The 18,900-nt window shown below is 44.4% G+C and overlaps 1 protein-coding gene across 1 annotated transcript in view; it reads right to left on the bottom strand.

Annotated features, from left to right (window-relative positions):
* Positions 1 to 603: 603 nt before the first annotated feature.
* The window catches only part of LOC308300502 (steroid hormone receptor ERR2-like), a gene marked incomplete at both ends in the record, with an annotated part of 63,833 nt that continues 45,536 nt past the window's right edge, over positions 604 to 18,900 (bottom strand). The window contains 3 exons of the mRNA XM_080744345.1: positions 604 to 848; positions 7,376 to 7,645; positions 18,595 to 18,756. Coding sequence (XP_080600471.1) covers positions 604 to 848; positions 7,376 to 7,645; positions 18,595 to 18,756 — 677 coding nt within the window. The remainder of the gene's footprint in view (positions 849 to 7,375; positions 7,646 to 18,594; positions 18,757 to 18,900) is intronic.

The following is an 18,900-nucleotide window of genomic DNA, read 5'->3' as shown; positions in this document are numbered from 1 at the left end:
CTCTTTTAAAACAAACAAATCATCGTCCGTTTCCTTTTCACGCTTGCCACCATTTAAAGGTGACCCCCCCCCCCCCCCCCCCCCCCAAAAAAAGCACGTCACGATCTGGACCAATCAGTGGAACGTCTCAATTGGGGCCAGATCACAGCCCATATGGGGATGATCTTGACGTCATTACCAGGACGTCATATGGACTTTTTAGTTTGACAGGATTATTGTTATTATTAAGGTTATATTCTGGGACATATCTAACTAGCTATGATATTTATCAGGCCTAGAATATCACCTGATTTCAACCAACATAAATCCTGTCAAACAAAAAAGTCAATATGACGTCCTGGTAATGACGTCAAGATCATCCCCATATGGGCTGTGATTTGGCCCCAATCGAGACGTCACTGATTGGTCCAGCTAGGTCCTGACCGTGCTTCGCTGGGCCCCAAAAGAAAAAGAAGAAAAAAAAAGATCATCAGTCTCATCCTTTGCATGTTTTATCCTTTCACTGTCAGTTGGGGCACCAGTGTATTCTTTGCAGGCTATCTGCGGCCTCGATCGGGGTGATACGACCGTCTAGTCAAACGTCTCGCTCGCTACCGATCATCATCAAGCCTTGGCCTCCAACATCTCCAGGAACAGTTTGTGCATGGGGACCTTGCCCTGCACCTTGATGCTGTAGAAGTGCTGGACGGCCTTGGCGGCGGTCTGGCGGAGCAAGGGGAGCGTCATGAGCAGCTTGCCCGCCCGCCGGGGGTCCTCGGGGTGCTGGGAGCCCTCAAAGTCCTGCAGGGCCTCGTGAAGGGAGTCCTGGAGCCTCTGCACCGCCTCAATGTCTTCTATGTGCATGGAGTCTGGCAGGAGGAGAAGGAGGACAGGGACATAAGATAAGGAAGAAAGAAATAAACATAAGAATAACCAGTACGATTCTGGTTATTAAGGGCAAAAAGCGAGGTCGCGCCATCTGTCTTGGCCATATATGGATTCTGTTAGTGTGGTTCTCCTAACAGGGCATCATCTGGGATACGATCCCTTTTATGCACATATATGGAGATCCCTAACAGAATACCTTTTATGCCTGCTCTGAGTATCTGACATCACTGTGATGCCACCTGTGATGTCACAATGATGTGTCACAGGAACCACAGTGTCAGGCGTTACCCGTCCGGACGACTGGACAGACATGGACAAGCTGTGACGGTTCTGATAGTAAACTGCGACCTACGGTCACAATAATCATTTCCAGTGGTGGACATTTATTTGAATAACAGTACAAAAGTATCAATATCAGAATGTATAAGTACCAAAAGTAAAATGTACTCGTTATGCAGAATGTCCCATTTCACAAGTTTTCAAATGTATATGCAATGTCTAAAGATCTTTAGAAAATAGCAGATCTACAAGCATTGCGACTCATTGTGAGCTTGTACATAGGCTATTTTCAAATGGCCAAATTTATATAAGGCTTACAAATAACTAGTAACTAAAGTTTTCAAATAATTGTGGCGCAATATTTGCCTCTGAGTCTGACAGAAGGGAAGGGGGAGGACAGTGAAAGGACAGTAAGAAAGAAAGAAAGAAAGAAAGAAAGAAAGAAAGAAAGAAAGAAAGAAAGAAAGAAAAAGAGAAAACACAGACCAAGATATCACAACAATTCAACGACAGTCACTTCCCTACTGTTTTGCAGAACACAGTTTAGAGATTAAATAAATTCATATAGCTTTCATGCTTAAAATTAGATATGAAAATCATAAAACCATTTTCTGGCACTCTACACCGTGACAAAGAAGAGGCCTGTAGCTACGAAAGAAAAACAGGGGGGGGGGGGGAGGAAGAAAAAAACAACAACTTGGTGTTTTGCAACGATATTGACTTGTTTGAAATTCTGCAGCATCTCTTTCGCAAACATCCAATTTTGGAGAAAGGCTCTCTCTCTCTCGCTCTCTCTCTCGCTCGTGGTTAATGACTGGCCTTAAATAAATGCCTATGTATGGCCAAGGCTCTAGGGAGAAAGGGGGGAGAGAGAGAGAGAGAGTGGTGGTGTGTGTGTGTGTGTGCGTGTGTGTGTGTGTGTGTGTGTGTGTGTGTGTGTGTGTGTGTGTGTGTGTGTGTGGGGGGGGGGGGGGGGGGGGGTACTGTAGGCTGTATAAATATACAGTGGCACAGGGAAAAAGATTCATTTCTTTGGGTATCATGGACCACATACATCCCCCTTGCTAATGAATTCAGATGGCTGCATTACTAGGATATCGTTCAGCTGAACGATGGCGGCAGATGGCCTTAATTTCCATAAGAAAGAGCAGTTGGCCCCCTTATGTATAGGCTCTAAAATAAAACCAGTTGAGACTTATTAAAAAACTGCTCTCCATGTATAAGTCTACAAGTTGGAGTGGTGGGAGGGGAAAAAAAAGAAGAATATGTCGTCTATGTGCCTGTCCTCCAAAGGACCGGACCGAGTGAGAATGTCATAATGGACGAGATTCTTGGCTTGCTTTCAGCCGGTTCAACCAGGCAGTCTGTCAGCGAGCACAGCAAAGACGACGTTCCCTTTTAAAACTCTTTAGTTTGAATGCCTACGTCCAGGCACGTGCACACATAGACATCGAAAGGGGGCTCGAGCCCCTGACCTTTTATCCGTCTGTAAAAAGTGCCCTCTCCAGACCATAAATGCAGTTTTTACTATGGTGAAAGAAACACAAATGTCCTCTTTTTACATGCCATACCTGAAGGCAGCATTCAAGAGAATTGCCTTGCCAAACTCTCCTGAACTTGAATGCAGCATCTTATGCTGAAAGAATTGCCCTCTCTGTGTGGGAATCCAAGCCACATCTCTAGTATTGCCTTTTTATGCTTAGTTTAGTGTGGTATGAAGTATCGAAAATAGCCAAGCTCCAAGCTCACAACGCATCGGCGCGTTGTGAGCTTGGAGGTCTGCTATATGAACACTTGAACACTTATAACTAATCAATGTCTTAATTCATGAATATGTAGGATAGGCATTCACAAGCTTTCAGCTTCAGCCTATTCCTTTTGATAACCTGTAACAATGATTATGTGGATGTACGACTTGTATAAATGTATGAGTTGATCAAATAAACTAAACCAAACTAAACTAAGCTATTTTCTATTTTTGCACGAAAATTTCAGCCCCTGCCTAACTAACATTCTCTGCACGTCCCTGGCCTACGTCGTTTTCCGCCTTCCGCTAATTGCCACAGGTACGACCGGAAATACGCTGGGCTGTTTCGACTCATCCGTTCGCGAACGTTCGGATTACAAAACCTGCTAAAACAAGACTCGAGGAGGTGGTTAACGGAATTAAATCAGCCGCAACCGCCACCATTTGTCTCAAAAGTTGTGGAGCGAAGTATGGACGTGTAAATGAGGCAGAAAAAAGGAAAGTACAAGGCTAATTATGTTCCTAACTGACTGATTAAGTCTCTTTTACCAGTCGCAGCTTCTGTGTAAATTGCGTTTCTATCTTGGGAAATTAAGTAGGCTATGTGGACCGCACATGTGTTCCAGCAGCAGCGCTCTTCATTTGAAACCTTTGTGTTAATACTGATCAGATCCCCGTTCGCCTGTGTGATGGGTGTGTGCGTGGGTGTGTGCGTGTGTGTGTGTGTGTGTGTGTGTGTGTGTGTGTGTGTGTGTGTGTGTGTGTGTGTGTGTGGGTTTGTGTGCGTGCGTGTGTGTCTGCATGAGAGAGAGAGAGAGAGAGAGAGAGAACAAGGGAAAACGTTTGTCGTGTGTGTGTGTGTAAGAGTGAATGTATATCGTCGTTGTCGTGTGAAAACCTTGTATGTCCAAAACGGTTTGTTTTGCATTTTTCATTTTAAAAATGATTTAAACTAGTGAAAACAGCCGATCTACAAGCACACAACGCCTCGCGGTGCGAGGCGTAGTGTGCTTGTAGATCGGCTGTTTTCACTACGTTTGTGCGACAGTCTTGTATGATGAAGCAGGACTTTACTTGGTGAAAAAACATACCAATTTGAAACTTGGAGATACTGTACAAGGTTTCTGCCCGACAGTGACGATATGCAAGGGACTGTGAACATTATGGTGTGTGTGGGTGTACACGCGCACACACGTTCGCGCGCGTGTGCGTGCGTGAGAGAGAGAGCGACTGTGCGAGCGGGGTTCTGTGTGTGTGTGGGGGTGTGTTCAGGAAGGGTTAGGGGCGGAATGCAAAACTAACTTTGAAGAAACAATTTCCATGTAATCCGTCAGCAGCCTGGGCGTCAATCCCGTCGATACTCCGCTAATTACAAAATCAATGGCCATGAATTTCCACAGCTGTCACACCCACAGGGACCCCCTCCGGAGCCCCGGCCGGCCTCTCCCAGACTACGCTGTTCAAACGAAGCCGAAAGCTGCCCTCTCGCCCTCCCTGAGCCCCGGCGCCCAGGCCCTCGTCCCGTCCTCTCTCACACGTCTCCCTTTACCTTTCTCCAAACACTTCTGTGTCTTTTCTACCCCGCCCCAAACTAGACCCCCAATCCTCCCAATCCCCCGCCCCACCCCGCCCAATCCCACATTTCCCCCCTCCCTTCCCTCCAGTGTTGATTTCGTCGACTAAAAACTATGACGAAAAATGTTTGTCGACTGCGTTTTTTTCACTGACGAAAACTAAATAAAAACGAAATAAAAACTAAGCTGTGATGCAATTTCGTCAACAAAGTAAAAATTAGACTAAAACGTCAGTCATTACGATGCAATCAAGGCCTGCCAAAATACATTTCATTTGACTAAATCAACTGTAGATTTAGTCGACTAAAATTAGACTAAAACTAATACTTTTCAGGTGACTAAATCATGACTAAAACCAAGTTAAACTTTATTCAAAAGACTATGACTAAAACGAAATCAAAATTTGCTGTCAAAAACAACACCGCTTCCCTCTTTCCTCCTCTCCTCTCTCCCTGGCCCAACTCACCCATGGAGAGTTTGTCATCTGAAGACTAAAAAGCACTGCACTCAGCATTTTTCATTTTTTTTTTTCAGTCAGGCAGGAGAAAAGACTCCTAACAGGCATTGATTAGTAAGGGGGGGAGGGAGGGAGGGGAGGAGGCGGGATTGGGGGGGTGGGGAGGGGGAGGGCCTCATGAAAAGCAAACTGTCGATACGGGCGCAGCATCTTCACATCGGGAACAAACGAGGCCCGTCGCTCCCCGACGCTCATTCCACTCCACTTAACACATTTTATTGACAGCCCCTGTTTTCCTAATGAAATGCTAAATATATCTTCTCTCTCCCCCTGGCTGGGGCTGCCAGCCACGCCACTGTTATGGAGATATGGAGAGAGAGAGAGAGAGAGAGAGAGAGAGAGAGAGAGAGAGAGAGAGAGAGAGAAGGAGAGCGCAATGTGACAGTTACGCGCAGTCGTACGCCACACACACACGCACGCATATATCGTCGGTGTCGGGTGGAAACCTTGTATGTCCAAGACCATTCGTTTTGTATTTAAAAACTAAACCAGTAAGACTCCCTAATCGATAAGCGTATATTGTGTATACATAAGCGACCATCAGGTCGCATGTATACACAAATTGGTCTGTCCATGTTGATGACATGACTTTAGAGATACTGTGTACAGCTTTGCGTGATTTCAGGGCAAAATCTGTAGGAGCAGTGTCCAAAAATGTGTTTTTAAAAAATTGGCCTGATGGTGCCGCTAGATGGGACCGATGCATTTTGATGACATGACTGTAGAGATACTGTGTACCGCTTTGCGTGATTTTAGGGAAAAATCTGTAGGAGCAGTGTCAAAAATGTTCTTGAAAGAATCGGCCTCATGGTGGCGCTAGAAGTGGGCCAAGGAATGTGTGTGCAAAATTTGGCATGGATAGGGGCAACGGTTGCGGAGATATGAGTAGGTGAAAAGTGTGACGCGGCGCCGGTGGAGCCGGTGGAGGTTTTGATAGTAACTGTGACCTGACGGTCGCAACTAGTGAAAACAGACGATTTTCTGTTTTCACTACTTTTGTGCTTTCACTACAGTCTTGTATGATGAAGCAGGGCTTTACTTGGCGGAAATAACGTACAAATTTGAAACTTGGAGATACGAGGTTTCTCTGCCCGACAGTCAGTGACGACATACATGCACTCGCGCGCACATGCACACGCACAAGCACAGACTCACACATTAAAATATAGATACATAGGCCACACACTTACGTTCTCACACAGGGTGGGGCGTGGGGGTGTGGGGGTGGGAGGGGTTGGTGTTTAATTAAATAGCCATGTTCCTGACCTTTCTGTCCCCTCTTATCGCCTAGCCGTCACCGCGACGCCCGTGATCGGCTTGGGAGATACGCAATCAGTTGACAATTTTTTTTGTTTTATTTCTTTGTTTGTTTTAATTACGTGTCAGGATTTCCAGATTTATTAGAGATATGCCATAGAGATGTTCTTCCCTGTCAAGGTAGCAGGGTGACTTCTTCTCCGCTTGGGGAATGGAATGAAAGGCAATTTGGCCAAATGATGAAAAATGAGAGAACGCCTTGTTTTGGTCAACATAAATCATTTGGTGCATTTCGGGAGTAACTATTTTAAGTATAAAAATAAGATTTGTTTTTTGGGGGCCTTTATGCCTTTATTGATAGGACAGTAGACTGCCAGGAAATGGGGAGAGAGATGGGGAGTGACACACAGCAATGGTCGGGATTCGAACCTGCGGCACGCTGTCAGGCATCAGAGCCTATGTGTGGTATGGGTATGGTAGCGGGCACCCCATGTATATATATCTTTTTTTAATAAATGAATATAGCCTCATCTTTATTTGATTTGTTCAAGTTCAACTGTCCCTATACGAATGCTCAATTACCCCCTACATTTTAAGCGACTTTCATGGTCTGTTGGTGTAGCTGGAATCAATTTCCTCACCCCGAAGAGTTGGGTGACCAATCAGGGCCCAGTATTGGTCAGGTCTAACAAATTGTGTTCAGAGCCATTTGAACACACTTGACATTTGACACTGTGATGTCAGAGCCAAATCCCTTTTATGCCCATATATGGAGATCGCTGTGATGCCAGGGAACCAAATCCCTTTTATGCCCATATATGGAGATCCCTGTGATGCCAGGGGAACCAAATCCCTTTTATGCCCATTCATGAAGATCCCTGATGTCATCAATATTAAGCCCATATCTGTGAATATCTATGGGTACCAGGGGTTTCCATATGGGTAACTGGTCCGATATACATCACTGGTCAGATGGCCAAGACATGGCGCGACCTTGCCCTTTAGGGTAAGGTCGCTTTTCGCCCTTAGGCATCTTACTGGTCTAGTACTGTTGGTCTGAGTGTATTGTTGCATGCATGCCTGTGTGTGTGCGCACGCGTGCGCGGTGAACAAAATATCATCAAGTGATCTTACCTGAGTTGGCGAGTGCGATGGCTTTGAGCGTGACAAACTCCTCCTTCTCCATGCGGAGCTTCTTGTAGCGCCGCACCAGGGGCAGGATGGCCACGTGCAGGTCCAGCAGGCCCGACAGCCTGGCCTGCTCCTCGTCCACCACGTAGTCCTCTGCGTAAACCATCTCCTCCTCGCAGGGCAGCGAGCGGAACACGATGCTCAGCACCAGGATCTCCATCCAGGCACTCTGCAGTAGACTCATCTGGTCTGCCAGCGAGAGAGTGGAAAAACCTGGGGAAGAATACAGACAGAAAGATGTTTGACTACGTTTAACCACTGTGTTTAGTAAAACTGACTTGAGTTGGCACTTGGTGCGCTCTTTCTGCCCACTAAAACCTCTTTGCCAAAAATAGCTGATCTACAAGCTTGTACATTTGCTATTTTCGCCTCAAGTGGTTAACTGGGGGTGAGCCGTATATTATAGAACATATGTTCATACTGTATGTACAGTATGTGCCCTGTATGCACCCTAAATGTTTGTGTGTGTGTGTATGTTTGCGGCTTATCTCACAAACCACTAAACTAATCAGCATCAAATGTCTTGTGCTCGCTGCCTGCAGGTTAATGGAGTCAATATCTGAATATTTTCAAAATCTGTCTGTTTTTTTTTTTTTTTTGCACCCTAGGTGCAATGCCAGCCTAACAGCGTGTCGTGGATTCGAATTCCGTTCCCGATGACCTTTGCTGCGTGTCACTCTCTACTGTCCTATCAATAAAGGCATAAAAGCCCCCAAAAAAAGACAATCTAACATATAATTTTCGGAATGTCTGAGTGAGTGTCTGTCTGTCTGTCTGTCTGTCTGTCTGTCTGTCTGAGTGTCTGAGTGTCTGTCACAGCGTTTCTCCTCAATGGCTGGAGCAATTGATCTGAAATCGCATCACCATAAGTATATGAACACACCTGACATAACTGTGAAGCCCGTTTGTCACTTTCACAAATCATATGCTGTATATTAGCATTTTTATGGTGTATCTACTATCTATTCTGCATCTAGCATGAGGCTTGGGGGGGGGGGGGGGGGTTGTCTGGCCCCGTTATAGATGTTGTCCAAAAATCATGCAGATCGGTACACAGTATCTCTGTAGCCATTAAGCGAAACGGGTATTTCTTACATTGATGCTCCTACATATTATCATGTAAGCACCAGTTAAAGTTACTTTCCATCCCTCATATACTGTGTGCACAGTGCACACCCCATAACCCACACACTGCACATCATTTCAGAGCTCATATCTTTGAACGGGTAAGGGCTAGTACTATTAAATTACAAAATATAAGACGGGTCTAATAATTGCATCTTTTGAGGCACTACACTGTCCTCTCTGCATTCTATTTATGTCATTATTTACCTGTTTATTCCAAGTTGCTCTGGAAAGAAATGCCTAAATTGTAAATGGCAAATTGCATAGCATCCCTGTGCAATCTGCAGAGCCATACCCAATAAAGCCCTGTTTGAAACAGACTGTTTCTCAACATTGGGCCTGGGATCCACCAGGGTCCAAATACAGGTCTGTAAGTTAAATTAACACTGACATTTGTACAGCGTAGATCGGGGTCCCAAAGAAAAGAAAGGAAAACAAGTTCAATTTGTACACTCTCAAGCGATATAGACCATTTGGACCCCCAGGTCGGCTCCAGACCAGCCGCTGAGGGAGTGACATAAATCAGAGGGTTAAAGCCTTTGAAACATGACTCCAGGCTGCTGGAAGCTCTCCTTGTCAACAGGCAGAGCTCTCCTGCTGTCCACACACACGTCTGAGTCGCTCCTCAGTGAGGCCAGATCCACCTGTCATTCTACACCGTTTCCATGTTTTGGGTTGATGATTAGTTAACTCAGTTAACTCGTGTAGATTGGGGTCCCTCGCTGGGATGTTTATTTAACTCTGAGAGTGTACACGTGGGACCAAAATGGGACCTTACATGGCCCATTTGGCATTTGGTTCCATGTTCCACTCTCAAGAGTTCCATTTGGGCCCCCGGAGGTCCTCGGACCTGACTTTGAGAACCGTGTGTGTTAACGTATGGGGAAATTAAATAATGATTTCATTACAGATTGGATTCATGAAGCAATTTTCTGTACACTGACAAAGAAAAAAAACGAATTAAGGAATTTGTTATGAAAATAACCTCATACAGAGATAGCTATTATGAAGTGTAATCTCTGAAATAGTGAAACTCTCAAAATCCATTTAAATACAGAAATGTTTCTGCCTATGGTATTGTTGAATATTTCCCCAACTCTGGCTAACAATACCTTTATGGACAGAGGTCATCCCCTCACCCACGCCACGTCAAACAGACAGACAGCTGAAAGGACTTCAAGCACCACAATGCCTTTCACCTCTCCATACTGAATAGAAAGGTGATTGGGGTATTGACCGGGACCTTGAAGGCACCAGTCGTTTCCCTCAACGCCTGATTTATAGTTAGTCGCACGCCGGCGTCGAGCACCAAAAATAGCCGATCTACAAGTCCACAACGCATTGCAGCGTGACACGCTCCGAGCTTGCAGATTGGCTATTTTCGGTGTGCGACACCCGTGCGTGGCTATGTATAAACCAGTGCATTCAAATCTGAGGTTGCATGGAACGGGACAGGGGCCCGGTAATAAGAGACCCCCTCCCACCCCCCGACGGCTGTTATCAAGCAAACGAAAGAAAACGAGAGGGAGTGAGTGAATGAGAGAGAGAGAGAGAGAAAGAGAGAAAAGAGTGCTATGGGTGTCATTGATTAGTAGATTGTAATCAGCCCACCAAATGCGAAGGGGGGGATCGATCTAAGCGTCACATCTGACAAACAGACAGTTGATGGAGGACATCCGGTACATGTTTAGTAGGGGGATGGGAGCGCTGTCGGGGGCCACACAACACAGTACAGTAGCACACGGTGGAAATGCATAGACATTTTATTCGGTGTCGCTGTGTGATATATAAGTGTAATATCTGGTGAGCAAAGACATGTTCAACAGCTGTTATCTGTCTGTCACAAACTTCAACCATATTTTTTTCAATTTCTTTAAGTAAAAGTGTTACTTCCTGGCAGTGGTGGACATTAATTAGGACATTTACACAAGTGCTGCGCTTACTTATAATAGTATATATATCATCGTTGTCGGGTGAAAACCTTGTATGTCCAAAAACGTTCATTTTGTATTTATTATTTAAAAAATGAACTAAACTAGTGAAAACAGTCGATCTACAAGCACGCGTTGTATGCTTGTAGATCTGCTCTTTTCACTACTTTTGTGCGACGGCCTTGCATGTAAGCAAGGCTTTACTTTGCAAAAAGAAAAAAAAACATACATACAAATTTGAAACTTGGAGATACAAGGTTTCTACCCGACAGTGATGATATACAGTATATATTTGTTTAATTTACACCACTCCACTACAATTATGTGACAGCTTTAGTAACTATTTACTTTGTGGATTTAGATGACAGGGCTTTTACTTGTTTACAGAGTAGTTCTACATTGTGACATTTCAGTTTTTACTGTAAGTAAAACATGCGAGTACATCTTCTGCCACTGCAGCGTGGCTCCCTGGGGGCTGCCTCAGGTACTGCGCCCGGAGGAGGAGGCTGAGCTAAGTGTGAGTGTGGAGGGTGATTCTCCTTGATGAAATATCAATATTTCACCGCAGTGATTTCCTGCCGTTTGACCAAACATGACACAATATCGAGCAAACAGTGGAGAAATGCCTATATCTCTGTCTCCCGTTCCCTTTGGCTTGAGGTGACAAAAAAAAAAAAGAAAGAAAAAAAAGAAGGGAAAAAAAGGTAACATAAATCTTTCAGGGTTTCCTCTGCACCCAAAGGAAATTAATGGGAATTAACAGAGCGTCTTTCCATGTGCTTGAGACACTATGGATGTAGATTAACATGATTTCTGCAGCACATAAAGTGAACCGTGTATTGTACAGAGCAAGCAATTTGATCATATACCGGTAAATAGATATTAGGAAATATGACACCGTTTTGGTGCCATCAAAATACTGTATTACGATAGCAGAGATGAAGGCCTACTTCAACTTCGACTATTCAAAAATAGATGATCTACAAGCGCAAAACGTGACAATATTTTCGGACGATTCTTTTGAATAGTTGTTGAATTTTTAGGGATGCCAGCCAGGGTGAAAGTGCTTAAATTAAGCTGCAAACAGAACAAAAGGAATAACAAATGGCCTCCAGGAACGCAGCAGCAGCTTAAGCAGGTAAATAATTCGACCACTATTCAGCACAATGGAGTGACTGAGTGGCTGGCAGTGAAGCTTGAAGCTGTCATTGAGAGGCCCGGGTCTAAAACAGACAGCAGTTCACTCTCTATTCATTTAATATCATTACAGGCCTCCTAAGAGCCCTAATGGGCCTAATAAAAAGACAGAGGTAATAATGAGACTAGAGGGCCTTGTAGAGAGAGGGAGGGGAGGGGAGGGAGGGAGGGAGGGAGGGGGGGGAGAGAGCCTGGGGAGCCAGGGAACAAGGAAGAGAGTAGGCTACATGTGAGCGATACGGAGGTAGAGAGAGAGGGCGTGTGTGTGTGTGTGTGTGTGTGCGTGCGTGCGTGCCGCGTGAGTGTGTGTGTGTGTGTGTGTGTGTGTGTGTGTGTGTGTGTGTGTGTGTGCGTGTGTGAGAGAGAGAGAGAGTGAGTGACAGAAGCAAAGCAGGAGTGAAAGAGCGAGGCAATCCGAGAGGAAGCGAGCCATGCGCAGAACATAAAACATCAGAGGGCGCTGATTGCCGCGGCCCAACGTCTAGATGTGCACATGGCTAGAGTGTATCAATACCACCCGTAAGACTCCCTAATCGGGAGATAAGCCACCATCACGTCGCATACTGTACACAAACTTTAGAAGGCAGTCGTAGCCAATCAGGAGGGAATATGGGAAATGGGTCAGATCCATGTTGATAACATGACTTTAGAAATACTGTGCTCCGCTTTGTGTGATTTTAGGCCAAAATCTGTATGAGCAGTGTCCAAAAATGTGTTTGGAAAAATCGGCCTGATGGTGGCGCAAAATGGGACAGATCCATGTTGATGACATGACTCTAGACATACTGTGTACCGCTTCGCGTGTTTTTTGGCCAAAATATGTAGGAGCAGTGTCCAAAAATGTGTTTTGCTAAAATCGGCCTGATGGTGGCGCTAAATGGTAGATGTGCACATGGCTAGTGTGTATCAATACCACAATGTAGAAACGCTCTGCTATAACTAAACTGTGTTCAAAGTGAAAGCACAAAAGTGTAAACTTAAAGTACCAAAAGTACAAGTACTCATTATGCATAATGTCCCATTTCCATGTATTTTCAAAATGTATTTTTGTTCCAAAAAGATTTATCTATTGATTAGTCACGCCATGAAGACTTGAGTTCAATAATATTTTTTGGTATTTGTTGCATTCCTAAGACAAAAAAATATATATATTATAGTAAATTTACCCCCATTGATTCTGGATGGGGACCCAAATACAAGGCCCTGAATTGGGACCCAAATGCATTTGGGTCAGAATCAATGGGGGTATTTAGGGTCAAGGGTCAAGTAGATTTACCCCTACTGATTCTGACCCAAATGGGTCCCCATCCAGAATCAATGGGGGTAAATTTACTATAATATTTTTTTCTTTTTTGTCTTAGGAATGCGACAAATACAAAAAATATTATTGAACTCAAGTCTCCATGGCGTTAGTAATCAATAGAAAAACTGTTTTGGGGGTGAACTACTCCTTTAATAAATGCATGTCTTGTATTAATAATCTAAATCTGCAAAGTAACTAACTAAAGTCTTAAAATAATTGCAGTAAAGTAAAAAGAACAATAGCCTATCTGCCTCTGGGATGTAGTGGAGTAGAAGTATAATAGTGGAGAAGAATGTACACACTCAAGTAAAGTGTGTCAGGACAGTTCTTGAGTAAATGCACTTAACGTAGTGACTTCCCACCACATGGGCAGTGTGTCTGTGTGTGTGTGTGTGTGTGTGTGTGTGTGTGTGTGTGTGTGTGTGTGTGTGTGTGTGTGTGTGTCTTCCATGACGTGAGTGTTAGCAGCTGCACAAATTAGCAGCGAACCTCTGACCTCCGTCCACATCCACACCATCATTCTTCCCCAGTTTCCACCACAAGCATGTCATCACTGTCAGTGTCAGGCAGAAACCTTGTATCTCCATTATTTAAAGTTGTTTAGTCTGTCTGTGGGTTTTAGTAATATTGAACCAATTAAGAGTATTAATAAGAGCTTATGACTAAATGATAACTACATTGGATCCATTGAGACGCAGGTTCTTTTCTTTTCCCGTTTCCTGAAAAGTAACAGTTTTGGACATACAAGGTTACAACATACAACGATGTGTAAGTGTAGCATCCATTCATCGGCTGCCTAGCGGTGAGTTACAGCCTTCTGCATTCATACACGTTGAACTGAGGACTCTTTCCGGGTCCATTTGGCTCCATTTGTGTATTTTTTTTAGTTTAAATGAACACTAAGGATTTTACTGTATGCTGTCCAGGCTCAGTGTTTTGCTTAATTTATTCTGTACTTCAAGATGCAAAGTGTTGTTGTGAGCTTGTGAATTGGCGATCTTCGTTCCGTTGTACAGGGTGCGTTCACACAGGAGGCTGAGATATTTTTCATGTGGCGCAATTATATATGAGGTCAAAGCGAAGATGGGAATTGTCGCGTGAAACATCCTCATCTTCGCTCAAGTTGAAATATCCCAACTCAGCGAAGTTAGCTTTGCAAATAAAACCAGTAAGACTCCCTAATCGGGAGATAAGCGACCGTCCCGTCACATACACAAACTTTAGAAGGCAGTCGTAGGCAATCAGGAGGGAATATGGCAAATGAGACAGATCCATGTTGATGACATGACTTTAGAGATACTGTGTACTGCTTTGTGTGATTTGAAGCCATTTAGGAGCAGTGTCCAAAAAACGAAATGAAAAATATCTACTCTAGAAAGTCGTTTTTCTTCTGTGCACCATACAATCAGAGTAGTGTATTAGAGTCAGTGCACAGGCATGTAAATTTGCTTTGCATGTGCTAGGCTAAATGTCACACATCCAGCTCTTTGCCACGACTACGTGTGGTGGAATAACAACGAAACGGAAAAAGAAAAACAATACATATCTCTACCCTGGGTCTGTATGTTTGGGGCGCTGAAGGACTTCTGCATTAATGGGGCGATCTGCGGTAATGGCTCTTATTACCCCATCGTTAAAGCCATTTGCGCAGTGGGTTATGAGTGTAATGGCAGGAGTGGACTGTTAAACTGCAGGGACCCCTTTTGTCTTAATCGTCTCTTGGTGACACTCTGAACCGGTGGCCGAGGGTAAGATGTCCCCAGAGTGTCACCAACCACGTTTAATGTCTCTGCGCGCTCTCCGTTTTCAGGTCTGGGTTTTGGAATGTGATCAATGGTTACACACAGAAATGTTCACGTCGTAGAGTGTCCTCCTGTCCCCCCACAGACCTCCCTCTAATCCTAGCATCCCTATTCTGGGGGGGGGGGGGGGGGGATATTTGCTGCAAATAGCTGATCTAAAAGCTCACGACCAGTCCCAAACGCGATGCGTAGATCAGCTATTTTCAACAAAGAGATTTGGCGTAGAGGTGGGGAAAAAAGATCGGAACAAGTACCGGAGCCGACTCAGGTCAAGTTTATGAAGTATAGACCAGCAGTGGTCCCCAACCTTTTCAGGCCGCGACCTCCAAAATAACCATATTTTAACTGGGGACCCCCCACCCTGACGAGCACTAAGAGTTGAGCCATTACATTTTCAATAACACGGTTTTATTGTGAAAATAGCCGATCTACATGCTCACAACGCCTCGCAACGTGAGGCGTTGTGAGCATGTACTGTAGATCGGCTATTTTCACAATTTCTGCCTCTAATTTTTGACAGTTTGGCCAATGTTTAAATTGTAAATTTAGAGTTATTAAAAAGTCCTTAAATTGTCACTTTAGAAATGTGCAGATACCCTCTATAGACTTAAACTTTATGTTGATTTGTTTACTGTTGATTGAGAAAACGAGAAAGTTAATCATCTGGGCACCCCTCAAAATAATTTGGGGACCCCCCCCCCCCCCCCCTGGGGGTCCCGACCCACAGGTTGAGAACTACTGGTATAGACAATAGCTTAAGTGCTTTAATCCCAAAACTGCTGTGTTTCTAAAACTCATCTCTACAACCTCACGGGTTAACACTGGCCTTTTTTTCGCCCCCACCTACTGTACTTCTGAGTGACAAGATCTATGAATTGCAAACAGAAAAGAAGAAGAAGATAAAAAAAGGAAAGAAGGCCAGGTAACACACATCCTCATTCTTGAGAGCTGCAGACTAAAAAGAGGTCAGTGAGGGAAGTGAGCATTTGGGTCAGTGATGCTCCTTGCGTCCTCCCAGAGTAAAGCCTGTTCCTTCCTTTGTAAACTGCACAGTGCTGGCTCAGCACTGCCTGCCTGCCTGCCTGCCTGCCTGCCTGCTTCCCCAGGGCACACACACAGCCTAATCTCCTAATCAGACTACACACCTCCCCTGTGGCAGCAGCACGGCAAAGTCAGTCCTCGGAGGCCACATACCGAGTCCACAGGTTCTGAGATCAACGCGCATGCACCCAACGCCACCTTGCATTTAATTAAGATGTCAAAGGTAAATCTGACCACAGATCAGTGATTAGAGGTGGCAGGGCGGCGGGCAGGGCGGAAGACCGGAGAGAGAGAGGCACCACGGCGCGGCCCAGGGTTGAGGCCGGCTGGGAAATAAGGAAATTATAAGGAATTCCACAGGGTGGAAAAATGCAAAGTCCCAATAATGAAGTGGCTGTACTGTATGCTCTTAGCAATGATAAAAGGCAATAATTTATCGCGAGGAATAGGAACACGCTTTCCAAAACCTCAAAATAGAAATCGTTTTTTCATCACAGAGGCAATAGAAATGTACCTGTTTATACCTAAAGCCAGCATTTTTCACAGCATGTACTATGTTGTGTATAACACAAGTGCACCTTGCTGACTTAGATACATTATTGTGCTTTTTTGGGGTGCGGATATACTTTCCCTTCAGTCAGATCTAGGCTTATTTGCATGCAGCCCTTTGTTCGTTTGATGCATACTGGCTGCACAACAAGTATTTAAGCATTCGTCAACACGGACGGGAGAAATCCATAAGTATTTCCCTAAATAAATCAATTTTACCGCACAAACCCTACGTAGTCTCCTTAAGTAAGTAAGAGGATTGCCTTCTTTAAGTCTGGGTTTGGAAATGGAATACATTGACATAGGGGCGGATCACCCCTCCTCCCACACACGCACGCGCGCGCACACACACACACACACACACACACACACACACACACACACACACACACACACACACACACACACACACACACACACACACACACACACACACACACACACACACACACACACACACAGTACCACCCCACCCAGTCAAATCAAAGGTTTCAGCTGCTCTTTATTGATTAGTTTTTAGAATATGGGACTGGCTTCTCCCTTAGGTGCAGATGAGTAGCAGATGTTAATTATCCTCTCTCTCTCTCTCTCTCTCTCTCTCTCTCTCTCTGCGTGTGTGTGTGTGTGTGTGTGTGTGTGTGTGTGTGTGTGTGTGTGTGTGTGTGTGTGTGTGTGTGTGTGTGTGTGTGTGTGTGTGCGTGCGCGTGTGTGTGTGTGTGTGTGAGAGAGAGAGAGAGAGAGAGGGAGAGAGAGAGAGAGAGAGAGTAAAGAAGCAGAAATAACTGTCTGAGAACTGCCTCAGTACTATCTTATAATGTACGATTTTGACAGAATTAATTGCAGAATTACTTATTTCATCTTACCGACTGTAGGATATAGAATTGTATTCCCCCCATATATACTGTATGGTACAGTTTGACTTACTGTAACAGTACTCACTGTAGGCCTATATATATATAGCCAGATAAATCCAATATATCATTATTATAAACATTAACTTTATTTGTTTATCACAATGTGTGTGAAAGAGTGGGTTAAATTATGTTTAGTCTACCAATTGCAGTCGTATACATAATAATAAAAAGATTAAATTAAATATCAAACGTTAAAACACAACCGTATCAAATACCAGTAAGACGCCTAAGGGCGAAAAGCCCATAGACCGTAAAAAAGCGTACACAGACGGACGGACGGACGGACGGACAGACACGGACATGATGTGCCGTTTCTCATAGTAAACTGTGGCCTTCGGTCGCATTAAATAAATTGTAATCAGAAAATAAAAGCAGTAGAGCTATATGTCAGACTTCTGTGCAAGTAAAGACATCACTTAGCAGCAGACAGCAAACAGGTCAAATAGGTTATCTACATAACGTGAATGTCTCAGCGGAGCTTATATATGACTCTAGTCTCTCGATTACAGACTACTGCATTGCTGCAAAGGGAAAAGAGCGACCGAACTTTTCCTTGACGATGGCTAGCCAGATTGATATATGACTGACATGGCAGCAGCTTAGTAGCCAGATGGCCTGGCCAATCTATCATTTAAAATCAAGTTAAACAAAGTATGATTGTTGTTTGTAGGAGTGTCGAATATACCACATTCATTGTCATAAAAGAAAAGAGAAATGCTGAAATTGCTGCTCAATGAAAAGAACAGATCTTTAGTTAGTGGGTCACCAATGGTCTAGTGGGACCCCAAGTTACCCCATATTATTTGTGGGGTCCCCAGATGATTAGTATAGTACAGTATAAGTGTATACAGGGTATCTTCACATTTATAAAGTGACAATTTAAGGTTCTTTCAAGTTTTAATACTAAATGGTAAATGGTAAATTTACCAACCTGGCCAAAATGTCAAATATTAAGTAAGCAAGAGGCGAACATTGTGAAAATAGCAGATCAGCATGTAGATCTGCTATTTTCACAATATTTATCTGTGGAACCGAGTCACATTAGATGTAATACCTACAATTACAAGTGCTTGCCAGGGTGGGGGTCCCCAGTTTAAATATGCTTATTTTGGGGGTCACAGCCTAAAAAAAGGTTTGAGACCCCCTTGGCCTAGTGGTTAAATCGAATACCACATTCATGCAAGCGAGCAAGGTTTGATTCCAGAGCCCCGACAAACCTTTGCTGCGTGTCACTCCCCGTCTCTCTCCCTGTTCCCTGTGGATACAGTGTGCTACAGTAGGTGCAGTGTTTGTCCTGTACCTGGGATATGTTTGGCCCAGCCGATGATGACCACCAGCTCCCGGTCGGCCAGGTCACACAGCGTGGTGAGGGCCTTGATGTCCCCGTCGGGCATGGTGGGGTCGGGCATGGCGTAGATCTTCTCTGGTTCCACCACCAGGAGGTGGGACACGATCTTAGTCACTGAGAGAGAGAGAGATGGATAGAGGATGAATGAACAGAGTGAGAGAACAGAGAGAAAGAGATCAAGAGAGAGTGTCTACTGCAGTAGTTCTCAAACCTTTTTAATTTCAAGGACCCCCATTACTCTCAGAGTTACAGATCTTT

The sequence above is a fragment of the Nannobrachium achirus genome (genome assembly GCF_963921795.1).
Source record: "Nannobrachium achirus genome assembly, chromosome: 16".
Classification (NCBI taxonomy): domain Eukaryota; kingdom Metazoa; phylum Chordata; class Actinopteri; order Myctophiformes; family Myctophidae; genus Nannobrachium; species Nannobrachium achirus.
This window is presented reverse-complemented; position numbering and strand designations above follow the sequence as displayed.